This window comes from Bubalus bubalis, chromosome 6 (assembly GCF_019923935.1).
Source record: "Bubalus bubalis isolate 160015118507 breed Murrah chromosome 6, NDDB_SH_1, whole genome shotgun sequence".
NCBI classification, from domain to species: Eukaryota; Metazoa; Chordata; class Mammalia; order Artiodactyla; family Bovidae; genus Bubalus; species Bubalus bubalis.
In genome coordinates, this window is record NC_059162.1 from 79,834,439 (window position 1) to 79,851,774 (window position 17,336).

The 17,336-nt window shown below is 42.1% G+C and overlaps 1 protein-coding gene across 6 annotated transcripts in view; it reads right to left on the reverse strand.

Moving 5' to 3' along the window:
* AK4 (adenylate kinase 4) overlaps positions 1-17,336 on the reverse strand; it is a 97,458-nt gene that overhangs the window by 9,456 nt on the left and 70,666 nt on the right. For all 6 annotated transcript variants that reach the window (XM_025288537.3, XM_044944892.2, XM_044944891.2 and 3 more), the window contains one exon: positions 766-938. In XM_025288537.3, coding sequence (XP_025144322.1) covers positions 766-938 — 173 coding nt within the window. The remainder of the gene's footprint in view (positions 1-765; positions 939-17,336) is intronic.

Sequence of the window (17,336 nt, forward strand, 5' to 3'; positions counted from 1 at the left end):
TATGTATAAATAAGGGTGGTCATGGTTTTACAAAAATGGAATCATTCTGCTGTTCGCATTTGTCACTTAACAACACTCAGGGGAAAATATTACTCTAGGCCAAAGAATATAGTAAGTAAAGCACTAGTCACTCAGTTGCATCCAGCACTTTGCAACACTATGGACTGTAGCCCACCAGGCTCCTCTGTCCATGGAACTCTCCAGGCAAGAATACTGGAGCGGGTTGCCATTTCCTTCTCTGGGAAATTTCCCAATGAATATAGTACTAACTCAACTTTCTTTCTACTGACTACATGATATTCCAAAATGTGATTATTGCCAAATTTATTAAGCCACCCCTAGAGATGAATGTTTGTAATGTTTTCAAGTTTTATTTTTCCCATTAAAAACAGCACCAAAATAAGCCTCCCTGTGTACATGACCTTACCTGCTAGTGCTTACATTTTCATAGACTGTTGTCCCAGAAGTGGGTTGAATGAAATATGTATTTAAAATTTTTAATGTACGTTGTTAAGTTGCTTCTCTAAAAGATGATTAACATTTCATACACCTAACACAGATAACAGTACCGTGTTCCCAGATCCTAACCAGCAATAAAAGTGTTAATTTACATTCCTTCATTACAAGTGAATGATAATTTTAAAATATTTGTTGGCTATGCATATTTGCTCTTTTTGGAATAGCCTATTCATATTGTTCCCCCAGTTTTCAACTGAAATGTTTTACCTCCTTGTCAACGTGTGAAAGTACTTTGTATACTCTTACATGTACATGAGGTGGGTTGAAGTCCAGGTTATATACCCTTCCACTGGGAGGGTGAATCCAACGTCGGCTGAGACGATCTTTGAGCGTTTCGAATGGAATGTTCAAAGTGATCACTAGATCCAGGTCACATATTCTGTCCAAGGCTTCAGCCTGAACTAATGTTCGAGGAAAACCTAAATGCCAAAACAAAATATATCAAATGCAAGACACTTCCCAATTCTAATTAGCTGTTGGAATTATTTTCAGAGACAGAATAATCAAATCTGCACAAATACTACCCAGAAAGGAACTTTAAAAATCAGGAATTTATATTGACTTCAATAAATTGAATATTAGCAGAAAATATGCTACTTTATAACCTAGCTTCAGCATTTGGAATAGAAAATGTTAAGGAGTCACATGATAAAAGCAAAAAGTACTAAAAACTAGACTAGTCCAAGCTCTGGTGTAAGCTCTGCTCTTAACTACCTGTGTGACGTTGGGCAAGTCGTAACACCTCCATTTCCTGTTCTGTTAAAGAACCAAAGGGACAAATTTATATTTGTGTCCTTTTAGTTGTAATAGCTTGTGTGTGTGTGTGTATGTACTAACTTCATTTGTGTCCAACTCTTTGCAACCCTATGGACCATAGTCGGCCAGGCCCCTCTGTCCACGGGATTCTCTAGGCAAGAATACTGGAGTGGGTTGCCATGCCCTTCTCCAGGGGATCTTCCTGACCCAGGGATTGAACCCACGTCCCTTACATCCTCTGCATTGGCTGTCAGGCCCTTTACCACGAGCACCACCTGGGAAGCCCTTGTAATAGCTTATGAGTATATTATTCTTCAGATCAGATCAGATCAGATCAGTCACTCAGTCGTGTCCGACTCTTTGCGACACCATGAATCGCAGCACGCCAGGCCTCCCTGTCCATCACCAACTCCCGAAGTTCACTCAGACTCATGTCCATCGAGTCAGTGATGCCATCCAGCCATCTCATCCTCTGTCATCCCCTTCTCCTTCTGCCCCCAATCCCTCCCAGCATCAGAGTCTTTTCCAATGAGTGAACTCTTCACATGAGGTGGCCAAAGTACTGGAGTTTCAGCTTTAGCATCATTCCTTCCAAAGAAATCCCAGGGCTGATCTCCTTTAGAACGGACTGGTTTTTAGGTTACCACTAAATACACATACACATACACACACACACACATTTTTAAAATCCAAATCAATTAAAGTACAACCTTTCACTCAGACCTTCATTTGAGCCTGCACCTTAACAGTAAGATGGGCAAAATTCCAGTCTCAGGAAGAACTGATGCTTTTGAAACCATATGGATACTGCAAAACTTATAAATTCATCCTACTTTGCCAAACGTGGGGAAATAAACTGCAACTGAAATTTGGACTCACAGGTATTACTTTCTTTTTTGCAGTTAGCTGATCCCAAATTATATATATATTTTCCCCATCCACTTTTCCCCTTCTATTTGTCATGAAGTGATGGGACCAGATGCCATGATCTTAGTGTTTTTAATGTTGAGTTTTAAGTCAGCTTTTTTACTCTCCTCTTTCACCCTCAATGACAGATTTTATTTTCTTGGGCTCCAAAATCACTGCAAATGGTGAGTGCAGCCATGAAATTAAAAGACACTTTTTCCTTGGAATAAAAGCTATGACAAACCTAGACAGTGTATTAAGAAACAGAGACATCACTTTGCCAACAAAGCTCCATCTAGTCAAAGCTATGGTTTTTCCAGTAGTAATGTACGGATATGAGAGTTGGACCACTCTCAAAGAAGGCTGAATGCCAAGGAATAGATGCTCTTGAACTGTGATGCTAGAGAAGACTCTTGAGAGTCCCTTGGACTGCAAGGAGAACAAACCAGTCAATCCTAAAGGAAATCAACCCTGAATATTCACTGGAAGGACTGATGCTGAATCTCCAACACTTTGGCCACCTGAAATGAAGAGCTGACTTATTGGAAAGACCCTGATGCTGGTTCAGACTGAAGGCAAAAGGAGAACGGGATGGCAGAGGATGAGATGGTTTGATAACATCATTGATTTAATGGACATGAATTTGAGCAAACTCCAGGAGATAGTGAAGGATAGAGAAGCCTGGTGTGCTGCAGTCCATGGGGTTGCAAAGGGTTGGACATGACTTAGCCACTGAACAATTCCCCTCCAGGGGTTGACCTGCTTTAAATTTCACTCCAGGTTTGGCTGGGATAGAACTACACAGTAGTATCTTGTTTCTAAACAGTTTGTCAGGTTGATCTATTGTTTAAAACCTGACTGTATACACTATCACTTAAAAAAAAATGTCCTTTAAGTCTTAGTTAGGTAAAAGAGCCAGATGGATGAAGAAAAGGAAAGAAAGTATAATAGAAGATGCAATATTCAGAAAAGAAACTTTTAAATCCCTTCAAAAAGGACACCATCCCATCTCTATCCTTTCATCATTAGAAGTAATAAGAGAACTTTGTAAAGCTGGGTCTTCATGGCCCTAAAACACTTAACCATCAAAAAACTCCTTTTCCTATTATAGGAAGTCAGTTATTCAAACATGAGCATGCCACATCCTGTGTTACAATCCCCAAGTTGTATGAATGCCAAGGTGATATCAGAGTGTTTGTTCAGTTGAATATGACAAAACCCACCCAAAGTTGTCTCTATGCCCCTGCTCCAGGTAACAACCTCTGCAGAAAACTCTCTCCAATGCTCCCTTCAAAGCCTTCCTTATTGCCTGTCTATAAGGCCAGGCCCTTTTCTCCAAAGCCCATTCCTCCCAGGTTCCTTATCCATCATCTTTTGCATATTCCATTACCAGGAGTCTGAGCTAAGTCATGGATGAGATTCCTGATTCCTTGTTCCTGCATGTTCCCCAGCTATAATCCAACTCACCTGTTTGCACAGCTTCATCTCTGGGCTGCCCATGACACCATTTTCCTTATCTACACTTCCCTACAGTTGACTTTGGCCACATCAACTTGCATTCAGTATTGCTCTCCTCAGGCCTCGCTACTTTTGTGTCAAAGATACCTCTGCCTCAGGGCCTTTGCACTGGCTGTCCTTGGCCTAGAATGTTCTTCCTACAGATCTCTGAACATGACTGTTTATCATTTGAGATATTTGCATAAATAAAACTTCCTCGGGGAGACTTCTTACACTAAAGTCCCACTTCCCTCTCGTTATCTTATTCTATTCAATTTTTCTATTACTTATTATTATGAATAATTTCCAAGTATTCATGTTTATTTTCTATCCCTTGCTTACTCACTCTCTGAGAAATGGGACTTTTCTGTCTTGATCATTCTGTACCCTTTTGCTCCTAAAAAATTAACACTGATGAGCAACTTAGTACAGGGCCTTGAATTATTTGCAAAGTTTATGCCCTGATGAACTTGCTTACAGTATTTTGCAAGTTCCATGAGAAATTATCCATTACCTATATCTTATTAAACTCAACATCTGGTCTGCAGTCAAGTGTAAGCCTTGGTCACAGTAAGTACAGAAATGAGAAAAAACATTTAGGAATTTTATAGGAATTCCACAGAGTAATTTTAAAGCTGTTGAATCTAAAATTTGGGCTTGAATTTGGTGGGTTTTTCCTTTCAATTTTTCTAGTAATTTGTTTCTATTGTATTTGGCAAAAGAACTGTTCTGCAGTGGACTGGGAAAACAAAACTGGAGTTTCACAACAGAGAGTTTAATCTAGGCTTTCCCTGGGGCTTCTTTTCTAATTTCTCCAGTAAAGGAAATTACCCAATGGCCCAACTTTCTTTTCTTAAATTTGATGTTGCTTATTACAGAATCTCATAAGAGATTAAGTGGTATCTCTTTGCAAAGGGACACAGGAACAGAGAGACCCAAACCCAGGGCACATTTCAACTCTGTTCTCATGACAAAGAAAGCACAAGTTCAAGCAGAGGCGAGAACAGACCTATCTTGCAGAGCACGTCTCAGTTAGTTCATGGCTATCGTGAGCCTAACCCAAGGTAAACACATGCTCCCACCAGGCACAAGAGCCTTTCCAGTAGGAGAGAGAGCATCAAAAGAGACTGCTTTCCCATCCTCATTTGCTGGCCTCATGTCATCTAGTATTCAGGCTGGCTTCAGCAGAGAAATAGGTACTTCTAATCTTGCAGGCTAGGCTCCTGTGCCAATAGCCACCCAGCTATATCCTCTCCAACCTCCCACACTGACTCTCTGGCTAAGTATCCCCTTCACATAAAGGCACCCACCTGCTGGGAAATGATGATTGGAAGTATGTTCATGGTGCTTCTGCAATGGGAACTGAGATAAAGTATTTTCAAAATAGAAAAAATATATATTGCCTTTAAATAAACTGCTAACTATATTTTTTTCAACTCTCATAATTTCTGTTAGATCAGATTATTACTACCTGGTATTTGAGGAAGTGAAAGATCAAATCATATCTGCCTAAGAAGACCAAGTACAGTGTGGACACCTTGGCCTTAGCCCTGGAAGGTAGGACTGCCTGGCACACAGTGGCATACTTCTTTAATTAGTCTTCCTTATTTGTAAATAATTCCATGAAATTATATGACTCTCTTGAGCTCTGTAAACTAAATATGTAGCCCTCTTTCTGTTATGGAATGGCTTGATGACTTTAAAATCAATGCATTAAGCAACTTCTCTTTTGATTAAGTTCAAAAACAAACCGACTTTCTGAACTGGGGTTTCATAGCATGTGAGTGTGGACTTCCCTGGTGGCTCAGACAGTAAAGAATTTGTCTGCTAATGCAGGAGACACAAGAGACACAGGTTCAGTCCCTGGGTTGGGAAGATCCCCTGGAGTAGGAATGGCAACCCACTCCAGTATTCTTGCTTGGAAAATCTCATGGACAGAGGAGCCTGGGCAGGCTACTAATCCATGGGGTTGCAAAGAGTCAGACACAACTTAGCGCACACACACATGGCCTTATATTGAAGATGTAAGCAACATTTTAATTGAGGAGTGTGTACAGAATTTTAGAGATCACTTAAAGACCTGAATTCTCAGTCACAGTCCCTGGGGCCTCATTTTCCAGCAACATTTAGCTACTACCCTGACAAGAAAATATTGTTCTTTATCCTTTGGGTAGAGCTGAAAAAAGCCCTAGGAAAGAAGAGGCAGCTCTAAGAAGAGCAGTTCCCCCAACAAATAAAAACTTACATCTTGGTTAAACTTTCCTTGTCTAATGAGGGTAGAAGGCAGTCTGCTCAACTCCCCTAGAACTGTTTCTGAGTTTTTTGAGGGCCTCTAGAGGAATTGGTGGGAAATGGAATCGTGTACAAAATAAGCTGGATTCACCAGGAACAGATTTCAAAAACATGTTGGATAGTGCCAACCTACTGGGCTCTCACATTCAGACCCATATTTAATTCCTCTTCTGAGATTTTCTAACACTTTGGGGGGTTGCTGGTTGCTCTTTGCACTTGGCCATAGTTACAGCTCAGCACACACACTCCGCATTCTGGTCCCCACCCAGGCACCAGGGAGCTCAACTCAGCCACAGCTGACAGCCCAGGTCACAGGTCCTGTCTGTCACTCTAGTTAGCCAAAAGAACAAAGGCTCCAGGGAGTAGGGAAACAGTGTTCATCTCTACGAGATAATTAAAATATGAATATCCTTCAATCTACAGATCCTAACTTTAAGGCTTCAGGACAGGGACTTCCCTGGTGGTCCAGTGGTTAAGGATCTGCCTCCCAATGCAGTGAATGCATGGTTGTTTTTGTTGTTTTATAAATTTACAATTTATATATAAACCATGTTTACTGCATAGAAAATCTGTAGCTAGTATATACAGACCCCAAAAATGACTTGAGTATTAGTTGATCAAAAAGCCCCACAGGAAGCACACAAAATTTCATTATAGGAAAAATGGCATTTAAGAAGTAAAATGTTATACTTTACAAATTTCCATATCCTTTGATCTATTGAAAAAGATGATGTTTTTATAAATCAATTTTAAATTTCCCTGTGATAAGTGAAAAATTTAAATATATGCACTTAATACTTTTGGGAGCATTGAAACGAAGCCTTAATATTACACGGTCCTGAGCATTTTGTGTAACAATGGCTCCATCATTCAAGCTCCTGAGATTTAGTCCAATGGCAACAATGAAAACAGTCAACATGCCTGGTTACAATTCTCTCCAATATCACCCTTTAGGTCACTTTCAAACTTGAGCCTTCTCAGCCTGTTTTTCTGGGCTATGCAGGTCTGATCCCTGATCGGGGAACTAGATCCCACGTGCCACAGGGCAACTACTGAGCCGGAGTGCTCTGAAGCCCCCACACCACAAATAAAGAGAAGCCTGCACGTTGCAACAAAAGATCCCACATGCCGCAACTTAGAAGGCCCAATGCAGCCAAATACATAAATCAATGGATTGGATAAATAAATAAAAGGCTTCAGGCCATAAAACAGGAAATAGTATTCTAAAAGGCAGCATGGTAGCTCCAGAATCCCTTGAATTGATTTACATCAGTGTCTCCAAGGTGGGCTGAGCAAATCCTTAAAGTAATTCATTTGTAATTCTCAGAAGAGAATGTCAGAAGAGGTGCAACGTGACCAGAACATTTCAAGCCATTTTTAAAAGAACATCATTATGCATCCATACACATTTTTTAAAAAGAACATGAAGTCAGAGGGGTAGAATGAAGACTATCTGAAACCTGTCAAGCAAGATGTCCCTGTATCAGAACATGAGATGGTCATGTTGACTTGGGAGGTGGGGTAAATGTGGGCACTTACTTTAGAATGCATTTAGTTATCATTTGATATCCACTCATCCAAACTCTCTTCTAGAAAGCTACTCTTCATATGAGATTCAACTCAGTATTTTGAATTGCTAAGATTTAGGATTTGAAAGGAAACAAATAATTAACAAATGTAGAGAATGTTAAACCATGATCCCTTGGAAGTCTTGTAAGAGAAAAGCTGAATCTAAATAGGAATGGTTATTCTGAATGTGAAAGTATTTCAATGCATACATAAAGTCTTTAAACACATAATTAAGTGATTTAGACTAGGCAGGCCCAAGGAGAACTTGCTACTCTAGCTATGGATATTCATTATTCTTTAAATATGCTGGCTCATGGTGCCTATTAAAATTACAAGATCCCTGAGGGCTGGGGCTGTGTTTATTCCTGAAAGGCCCAGGATACAGTCCCACGTGGATATGGTATTCCAGGCAGGCAGGGATTACTGACCAAGTGGACTGATGCACACTCAAGTTCTGTCAACAGGTGGCAGCATTAATAATTTTTCCACTTAGAAAGAACAGCAGCTGTGGTATGGTTTTATTTTTTACTAAAAGTAATCCTCAAAGACATGCTTTTAAATGACTAGCAGTATTCCAGCTCCTTATCAGGCTATTCCAAGTGAATATATTCCATTGTTGAGGAAACCAGAAAGTCCAACAGATCAAATAAAATAAGCATCGTATTCAAGCACAGAAAGCTTGCTTTCCTCCCTCTAACTATACAAATGAGGCTGTTCTGCTGCCAGGTTTCTGATCAGAACGAAAAACCGGCCTCATGGGATCCTTGCATGAGTGCGTCCTCAGTCACTCAGTCATGTTCAACTCTTTGTGAACCCATGGACTGTAGCCCACCAGGCTCCTCCGTCCATGGGATTCTCCAGCAAGAATGCTCGAGTAGATTGCCATTTCCTTTTCCAGGAGATCTTTCCAACCCAGGGATTGAACCCCTGTCTCTTGCGTCTGCTGCACTGGCAGGTGGATTCTTCACCACTGCACCATCCAGGAAACCCAATGGGATTTCCTCATCTCAAAACCCAGCCTGGAAAAGCTGCACTGTCCTGTTCAAACAGCCCGTCCATGCTGAAAGCAGAAATGTTATGCAGTTAAATGTCTCCCAGAAGCAATCATGTTGCATCACTGCTTACAGTGCCTCACAGGTTGTTTTTTAGACCTCCCCAAAAGATGTGCTAGGTGCAGGGGGATGTCACTAAATTCCGGACTGGTAATATGTTCCCAGCAGTGCTGGCCACTGTGCCTTGACCCCAGCCTCTCTCAGCCACGCCAAGAGCCTGGGGGAGGGCAGCTGGAGCAGGAGGGGTCACAGCAACAAGCCGAGGCAGCAGAGGGCTAAAGGAACTAGGACATTTCTGTTTTTCTAATTTGGAGTGCATTCACTCCAGAGGAAAGGCTCGGAGCCAGAGTCCACCACCACATTCCCAGGCAGAAAAGAAAGCCCGCCACTTAATGGAAATAAAAGGGCACTTCTGAAGGGCAACTTCCAACATCCGCCTGGGATCAGCAGCTTGCAAAAAGGTCAAGCAACCTCAGGGCCCCTTCCTACCTCCAGTAAGATCTGGGGCCAGCATGGAGGCTTTTGACCACCCATCTCTTCCCAGTTGTTGGGAAAATAAGAACCATGTTACAGACTGTTCATTACAATTAATCACAGAAGGATTAAAGCTGAAAGCAGTCAGTTATTCTTCCACAGTTTCCCCTAATCCAGAGGGGCATTCACACCACCCCTTTAGTATTAACTTAAAACTAACCACCATCAAAATCTGTTTTGTAAAGGACTTTTCTCTCTTGTATCTTATCTGTTTACACAATATTAATTTGTATGCATATCTGAGACCTCCATATTCTATTTCAGCCAATTTGTATTAACAGATGGTGAAAAGATTAAGAAGCAGCTGTGCTCCAGATGTTGGCAAAGGGGGCTTATGCTACCTCTTACCACTCTATGAGCTCACAGTTCCCTCTGCGCCAGGAGTGCTCGAGGGCATGCTTCCTGCTCACTGGGATCTTCCAGGGACACTTGGACTCCTGTTATATATCCTCGGGTTTTAGAGATTTGTAAGAAGTGGGTACTGCTCTCAAAGAGCTTATAGGTTAGTAGTAAATGATTTAAAAACCTAGATAGGCTATAATCATTACTGAGTGATCTACTGATAAATACAAGATACAGAAAATTTGGTTTTGAATCACAAGTTTGGATCTTGGAAATGGCTTATTGAAATTAAAGAATTCCTAGTAGGCAGGCATTCATGGGGAAATTCCCAGATGGCATGGACATCTTCTAACATCAGTGGAAGGATCTGTCCTGTTTAAGGACATAGCTGACAACGACTAACTTGAAATCCCTGTTCTTAAACAAACTATTCTAAAAGCACTAAGCCCTCTTCCCAGTAAGGGAAGATGTACATTGCACTGAGGAAGGTGCTGCATCTGCAAAACTTTTGCTCAAAGGCTCTTCTGTTTAAGAATTCTGCTTCCTCATTCTCTAGAACCAAATTAAGGAAAAATTGGCCCCATTGTGTCTCAGTTGAAACAAAAGGAATTTGTAAATTATTTCACCACAGCCCACATTTTTGCCCCAAGTATCCCCTACACAGGCTTATCTGTAGGCTGCAGGCCAGACTTTCTATAATCGGACAGATACTTATTAACCTTTTCTATGGGCGGCACTGGCAATACAACCACGAATGACACAAATATAATCTCTGCTTTCTGAGCCGTACACCTGGGGTGGGGGCATAGGAAGTATGAAGCACCAAAATACAGATATATATCTAACACCACATGATTATAAGGTAAGAAGGAAGAGAAACGTGGATAGATAGGATGGGATGGTACACAAAGAATTCACCGAGGAGGGGATATGTGAGTAGAGATGTGAATGCAGCGATGCACATGGATGGGGAGGGTGGAGGGCAGGGTATTGCAGGGCGAGGGCATATTGAATACAAAGTCCCTGAAGCACAGCATGCATGGAACCAGAAGGTTGAGAAATTATAAGATAGTTATGGAATATAAGCAGATTTGTTCTCCTCTGCCCTAAACAGGTATGATGAAGGCAAAAGGAAACATGGCAGCAAGAAAAATTTAAACAAAACACAATAAAGACAAAGAATATAGCATCCAATACAATAGAAAAACTTAACAGATGGGCCAACAAAAAGATATAATACCGGAATTGTGTTGTTTAGTTGTTAAGTCGTATTCAACTCTTTGCAAACCCATGGACTGTAGCCCACCAGGCTCCTCTGTCCATAAGGTTTCTCAGGCAAGAATACTGGAGTGGGTTGCCATTTCCTTCTCCAGGGGATCTTCCTGATCCAGGGAGCGAACCCATGTCTCCTGTTTGGCAGGTAGATTCTTTACCACCGAGCCACCAGGGATGCCCATAATACAGGAGAGCTTTCCAGAAAGGAAAGAACTGAACTGGAGATCAAAAGGACACACTATATATAAGAGAAAAACAAAATCAATATTGAGAGATTCTATTTACTTAAGTATGAAAAAATAAAGAAAATAAAGAACCGCGCTGCCTGCAACGGACCGCGCAGAAGCGCCACCAAGAGGAGCTACCCCTCGCCCAAGGTTCGGGCGGCGACCGAGAGTGCCAGGCTGCATTGGCACAGGAGCAGCCAAGAAGAGCTACCCGCCCCATCCGATGTCACCAGCGGCAGCCGGGAGGAGCTACCGCACGCCCAAGGTCAGGGGCAGCAGCCAAGACGAGCTACCCCTTGCCCAAGGTCAGGGCAATGACCGAGAGTGCCAGGCTGCGTCGGCATAGGAGCAGCTGAGAAGAGCTACCCCACATCCAATGTTAGGGGTGGTGGCCGAGAGGAGCTACAGCACACCCAAGGTCAGGGGCAGCCGCCGAGACAAGCTACCCCATGTCCGAGGTCAGGGGCAGCAGCCGGGAGGAGCAACCCCACATCCAAGGAGTGGCAGCTGAGCAGGCGCAGGAGGACCAAGAGGAGCTACTCCACATTCAAGGTCAGGAAGGGCGGAGGTGAGGAGATACCCCTCGTCCAAGGTAAGGAGCAGCAGCTGCGCTTTGCTGGAGCAGCTGTGAACAGATACCCCACGTCCAAGGTAAAGAGAAACCCAAGTAAGACGGTAGGTGTTGCGAGAGGGCATCAGAGGGCAGACACACTGAAACCATAATCACAGAAAACTAGCCAATCTGATCACACAGACCACAGCCTTGCCTAACTCAATGAAACTAAGCCATGCCATGTGGGGCCACCCAAGATGGGCAGGTCATGGTGGAGAGTCTGACAGAATGTGGTCCACTGGAGAAGGGAATGGCAAACCACTTCAGTATTCTTGCCTTGACAACCCCATGAACGGCATGAAAAGGCAAAATGATAGGATACTGAAAGGGGAACTCCCCGGGTCAGTAGGTGCCCAATAAGCTACTGGAGATCAGTGGAGACATAACTCCAGAAAAAATGAAGGGATGGAGCCAAAGCAAAAAAAAATACCCAGTTGTGGATGCGACTGGTGATAGAAGCAAGGTCCGATGCTGTAAAGAGCAATATTGCATAGGAACCTGGAATGTCAGGTCCATGAATGAAGGCAACTTGGAAGTGGTCAAACAGGAGATGGCAAGAGTGAACATCGACATTCTAGGAATCAGCAAAATAAAATGGACTGGAATGGGTGAATTTAACTCAGATAACCATTATATCTACTACTGCAGGCAGGAATCCCTTAGAAGAAATGGAGTAGCCATCATGGTGAACAAAAGAGTCTGAAATGCAGTACTTGGATGAAATCTCAAAAACGACAGAATGATTTCTGTTCGTTTCCTAGGCAAACCATTCAATATCACGGTAATCCAAGCCTATGCCCCAACCAGTAACACTGAAGAAGCTGAAGTTGAATGGTTATATGAAGACCTCAAGACCTTTTAGAACTAACACCCAAAAAAGATGTCCTTTTCATTATAGAGGACTGGAATGCAAAAGTAGGAAGTCAAGAAACACCTGGAGGAACAGGCAAATTTGGCCTTGGAGTACAGAATGAAGCAGGGCAAAGACTAATAGCGTTTTGCCAAGAGAACGCACTGGTCATAGCAAACACCCTCTTCCAACAACATAAGAGAAGACTCTACACATGGACATCACCAGATGGTCAACACCGAAATCAAATTGATTATATTCTTTGCAGCCAAATACGGAGAAGCTCTATACAGTCAGCAAAAACAAGACCGGGAGCTGACTGTGGCTCAGATCATGAACACCTTATTGCCAAATTCAGACTTAAATTGAAGAAATGGGGAAAACCACTAGACCATTCAGGTATGACCTAAATCGAATCCCTTATGACTATACAGTAGAAGTGAGAAATAGATTTAAGGGACTAGATCTAATAGACAGAGTGCCTGATAAACTATGGACGGAGGTTTGTGACATTGTACAGGAGACAGGGATCAAGACCATCCCCATGGAAAAGAAATGCAAAAAAGCAAAATGGCTGTCTGAGGAGGCCTTACAAATAGCTGTGAAAAGAAGAGAAGTGAAAAGCAAAGGAGAAAAGGAAAAATATAAGCATCTGATGCAGAGTTCCAAAGAATAGCAAGGAGAGATAAGAAAGCCTTCCTCAGCGATCAGTGCAAAGAAATAGAGGAAAACAACAGAATGGGAAAGACTAGGGATCTCTTCAAGAAAATTAGAGATACCAAGGGAACATTTCATGCAAAGATGGGCTCGATAAAGGACAGAAATGGTATGGACCTAACAGAAGCAGAAGATATTAAGAAGAGGTGGCAAGAATACACAGAAGAACTGTACAAAAACATCTTCACGACCCAGATAATCATGATGGTGTGATCACTGACCTAGACCCAGACACCCTGGAGTGTGAAGTCAAGTGGGCCTTAGAAAGCATCACTACGAACAAAGCTAGTGGAGGTGACAAAATTCCAGTTGAGCTATTTCAAACCCTGAAAGATGATGCTGTGAAAGTGCTGCACTCAATATGCCAGCAAATTTGGAAAACTCAGCAGTGGCCACAGGACTGGAAAAGGTCAGTGTTCATTCCAATCCCAAAGAAAGGCAATGCCAAAGAATGCTCAAACTACTGCACAATTGCACTCATCTCACACACTAGTAAAGTAAAGCTCAAAGTTCTCCAAGTCAGGCTTCAGCAATATGTGAACCGTGAACTTCCAGATGTTCAAGCTGGTTTTAGAAAAGGCAGAGGAACCAAAGATCACACTGCCAACATCCGCTGGATCATGGAAAAAAAGCAAGAGTTCCAGAAAAAGATCTATTTTTGCTTTGTTGACTATGCCAAAGCCTTTGACTGTGTGGATCACAAGAAACTATGGAAAATTCTGAAAGAGATGGGAATACCAGACCACCTGACCTGCCTCTTGAGAAACTTCTATGCAGATCGGGAAGCAACAGTTAGAACTGGACATGGAACAACAGACTGGTTCCAAATAGGAAAAGGAGTCTGTCAAGGCTGTATATTGTCACCCTGCTTATTTAACTTATATGCAGAGTACATCATGAGAAACGCGGGGCTGGAAGAAGCACAAGCTGGAATCAAGATTGCCGGGAGAAATGTCAATAACCTCAGATATGCAGATGACACCACCCTTATGGCAGAAAGTGAAGAGGAACTAAAAAGCCTCTTGATGAAAGTGAAAGAGGAGAGTGAAAAACTTGGCTTAAAGCTCAACATTCAGAAATTGAAGATTATGGCATCCAGTCCCATCACTTCATGGGAAATCGATGGGGAAACTGGAAACAGTGTCAGACTTTATTTTTCTGGGCTCCAAAATCACTACAGATGGTGACAGCAGCCATGAAATTAAAAGACGCTTACTCCTTGGAAGGAAAGTTATGACCAACCTAGATAGCATATTCAAAAGCAGAGATATTACTTTGCCAACAAAGGTCCGTCTAGTCAAGGCTATGGTTTTTCCTGTGGCCATGTATGGATGTGAGAGTTGGACTGTGAAGAAAGTGAGTGCCGAAGAATTGATGCTTTTGAACTGTGGTGTTGGAGATGACTCTTGAGAGTCCCTTGGACTGCAAGGAGATCCAACCAGTCCATTCTAAAGGAGATCAGTCCTGGGTGTTCATTGGAAGGACCGATGCTGAAGCTGAAAGTCCAATACTTTGGCCACCTCATGCAAAGATTTGACTCATTGAAAACGACTCTGATGCTGGGAGGGATTGGGGGCAGGAGGAGAAGGGGACGACAGAAGATGAGATGGCTGGATGACATCACCGACTTGATGGACATGAGTTTGAGTGAACTCCGGGAGTTGGTGATAGACAGGGAGGCCTGGAGTGCTGAGATTCACGGGGTCGCAAGGAGTCAGACACGACTGTGTGACTGAACTGAACTGATGAAGAAATAATTCTTCAGAAATTCTGTACAACAAAAGAAACTGTATTCACAAAAGGGAAAACAGTCAAACTGGCCTTGGGCTAATAAATGAGGCCAGAAGACAATGAAACACGACTGCAAAGGACACAAGGACCACTTCAGAATATCACAGTCAGCTGAACCTTTAAACAACAAGGAGATGTTTTCAAACATGAAAATTCATGGAATATAGCACCTCGGGAGCTGTTCTGCCAGGAGGGCAGCAGAGAAGGGAAGAGAGGGAGAGAAGAGAGGCATCCAATAAAATCCAGTAAACCACGTGATGAATGGGAAAACTGTGTTAAAATAATGCAAATAAACTTATTTACAAAACAGAAATAGAGTCACAGATGTAGAGAACAAACTTATGGTTACCAGCGGGAAGCACAGTGGGGGAGGAGTAAATTGGGAGATTGGGATTGACATATACACACTACTGGATAAAATGGATAACTAATAATGACCTACTACAGGACTGGAAAAGGTCAGTTTTCATTCCAATCCCAAAGAAAGGCAATGCCAAAGAATGCTCAAACTACCACACAGTTGCACTCATCTCACACGCTAGTAAAGTAATGCTCAAAATTCTCCAAGCCAGGCTTCAGCAATACGTGAACCGTGAACTTCCTGATGTTCAAGCTGGTTTTAGAAAAGGCAGAGGAACCAGAGATCAAATTGCCAACATCAGCTGGATCATGGAAAAAGCAAGAGAGTTCCAGAAAAACATCTATTTCTGCTTTATTGACTATGCCAAAGCCTTTGACTGTGGGTCACAAGAAACTGTGGAAAATTCTGAAAGAGATGGGAATACCACCTGATCTGCCTCTTGAGAAATTTGTATGCAGGTCTGGAAGCAACAGTTAGAACTGGACATGGAACAACAGACTGGTTCCAAATAGGAAAAGGAGTTCGTCAAGGCTGTATATTGTCACCCTGTTTATTTAACTTCTATGCAGAGTACATCATGAGAAACGCTGGACTGGAAGAAGCACAAGCTGGAATCAAGATTGCCCGGAGAAATATCAATAACCTCAGATATGCAGATGACACCACCTTATGACAGAAAGTGAAGAACTAAAAAGCCTCTTGATGAAGGTGAAAGTGGAGAGTGAAAAAGTTGGCTTAAAGCTCAACATTCAGAAATTGAAGATCATGGCATCTGGTCCCACCACTTCATGGGAAATAGATGGGAAAACAGTGGAAACAGTATCAGACTTTATTTTTCTGGGCTCCAAAATCACTACAGATGGTGACTGCAGCCATGAAATTAAAAGACGCTTACTCCTTGGAAGGAAAGTTATGACCAACCTAGATAGCATATTCAAAAGCAGAGATACTACTTTGCCAACAAAGGTTCGTCTAGTCAAGGCTATGGTTTCTCCTGTGGCCATGTATGGATGTGAGAGTTGGACTGTGAAGAAGGCTGAGTGCCGAAGAATTGATGCTTTTGAACTGTGGTGTTGGAGAAGACTCTTGAGAGTCCCTTGGACTGCAAGGAGATCCAACCAGTCCATTCTGAAGGAGATCAGCCCTGGGATTTCTTTGGAAGGAATGATGCTGAAGCTGAAACTCCAATACTTTGGCCACCTCATGTGAAGAGTTGACTCGTTGGAAAAGACTCTGATGCTGGGAGGGATTGGGGGCAGGAGGAGAAGGGGACGACAGAGGATGAGATGGCTGGATGGCATCACTGACTCGATGGACGTGAGTCTGAGTGAACTCCGGGAGTTGGTGATGGACAGGGAGGCCTGGTGTGCTGCGATTCATGGGGTCGCAAAGAGTCGGACATGACTGAGTGACTGATCTGATCTGATCTGATAGCACAGGGAACTCTACTCAATACTCTGTAATGACCTATGTGGGAAAAGAATTTTCAAAAGAGTGAACATATGTATATGTATAACTGATTCACTTTGCTGCATAGCAGAAACATCTTAAATCAACTATATACTCCAATAAAAATTTTTTAAAAGTAGTTCAGTTTTATTCGTATACAAGTCACTTGTTTAAAGTGTATAATTCAAAAGTTTCTAGTATATTCAGTGATATAACTAAGATTAATCAAAATAAAATAAACAGGAGTGGTATGGGGGAAAAAATGAGTGCACAGAATTCATTAAAATTTCTTAACTATAAGACTGAAAAATGGGAAGTTAGAGAAGTTTATAATAAATTTTCACATTAAATGCTAACAAAATTGGGAGGAAAGGGAGAGGAGATGGGAGAAAATGTAAGTATATTGTTTAAATTTGAAATGTGAGATTAAAAAAAACAAATATGTCAATCTCATCTTTTCATAATCTTAAGAGGCTTCCATGGGAATTAATATCCCATGTGATGAAGAAGGTTTTTACCTGAAGTTCATTATTAATTCCTTAGGGTTCACTTCAGCTTTTGCTATAGTTCAATTTGAGTAAAACTG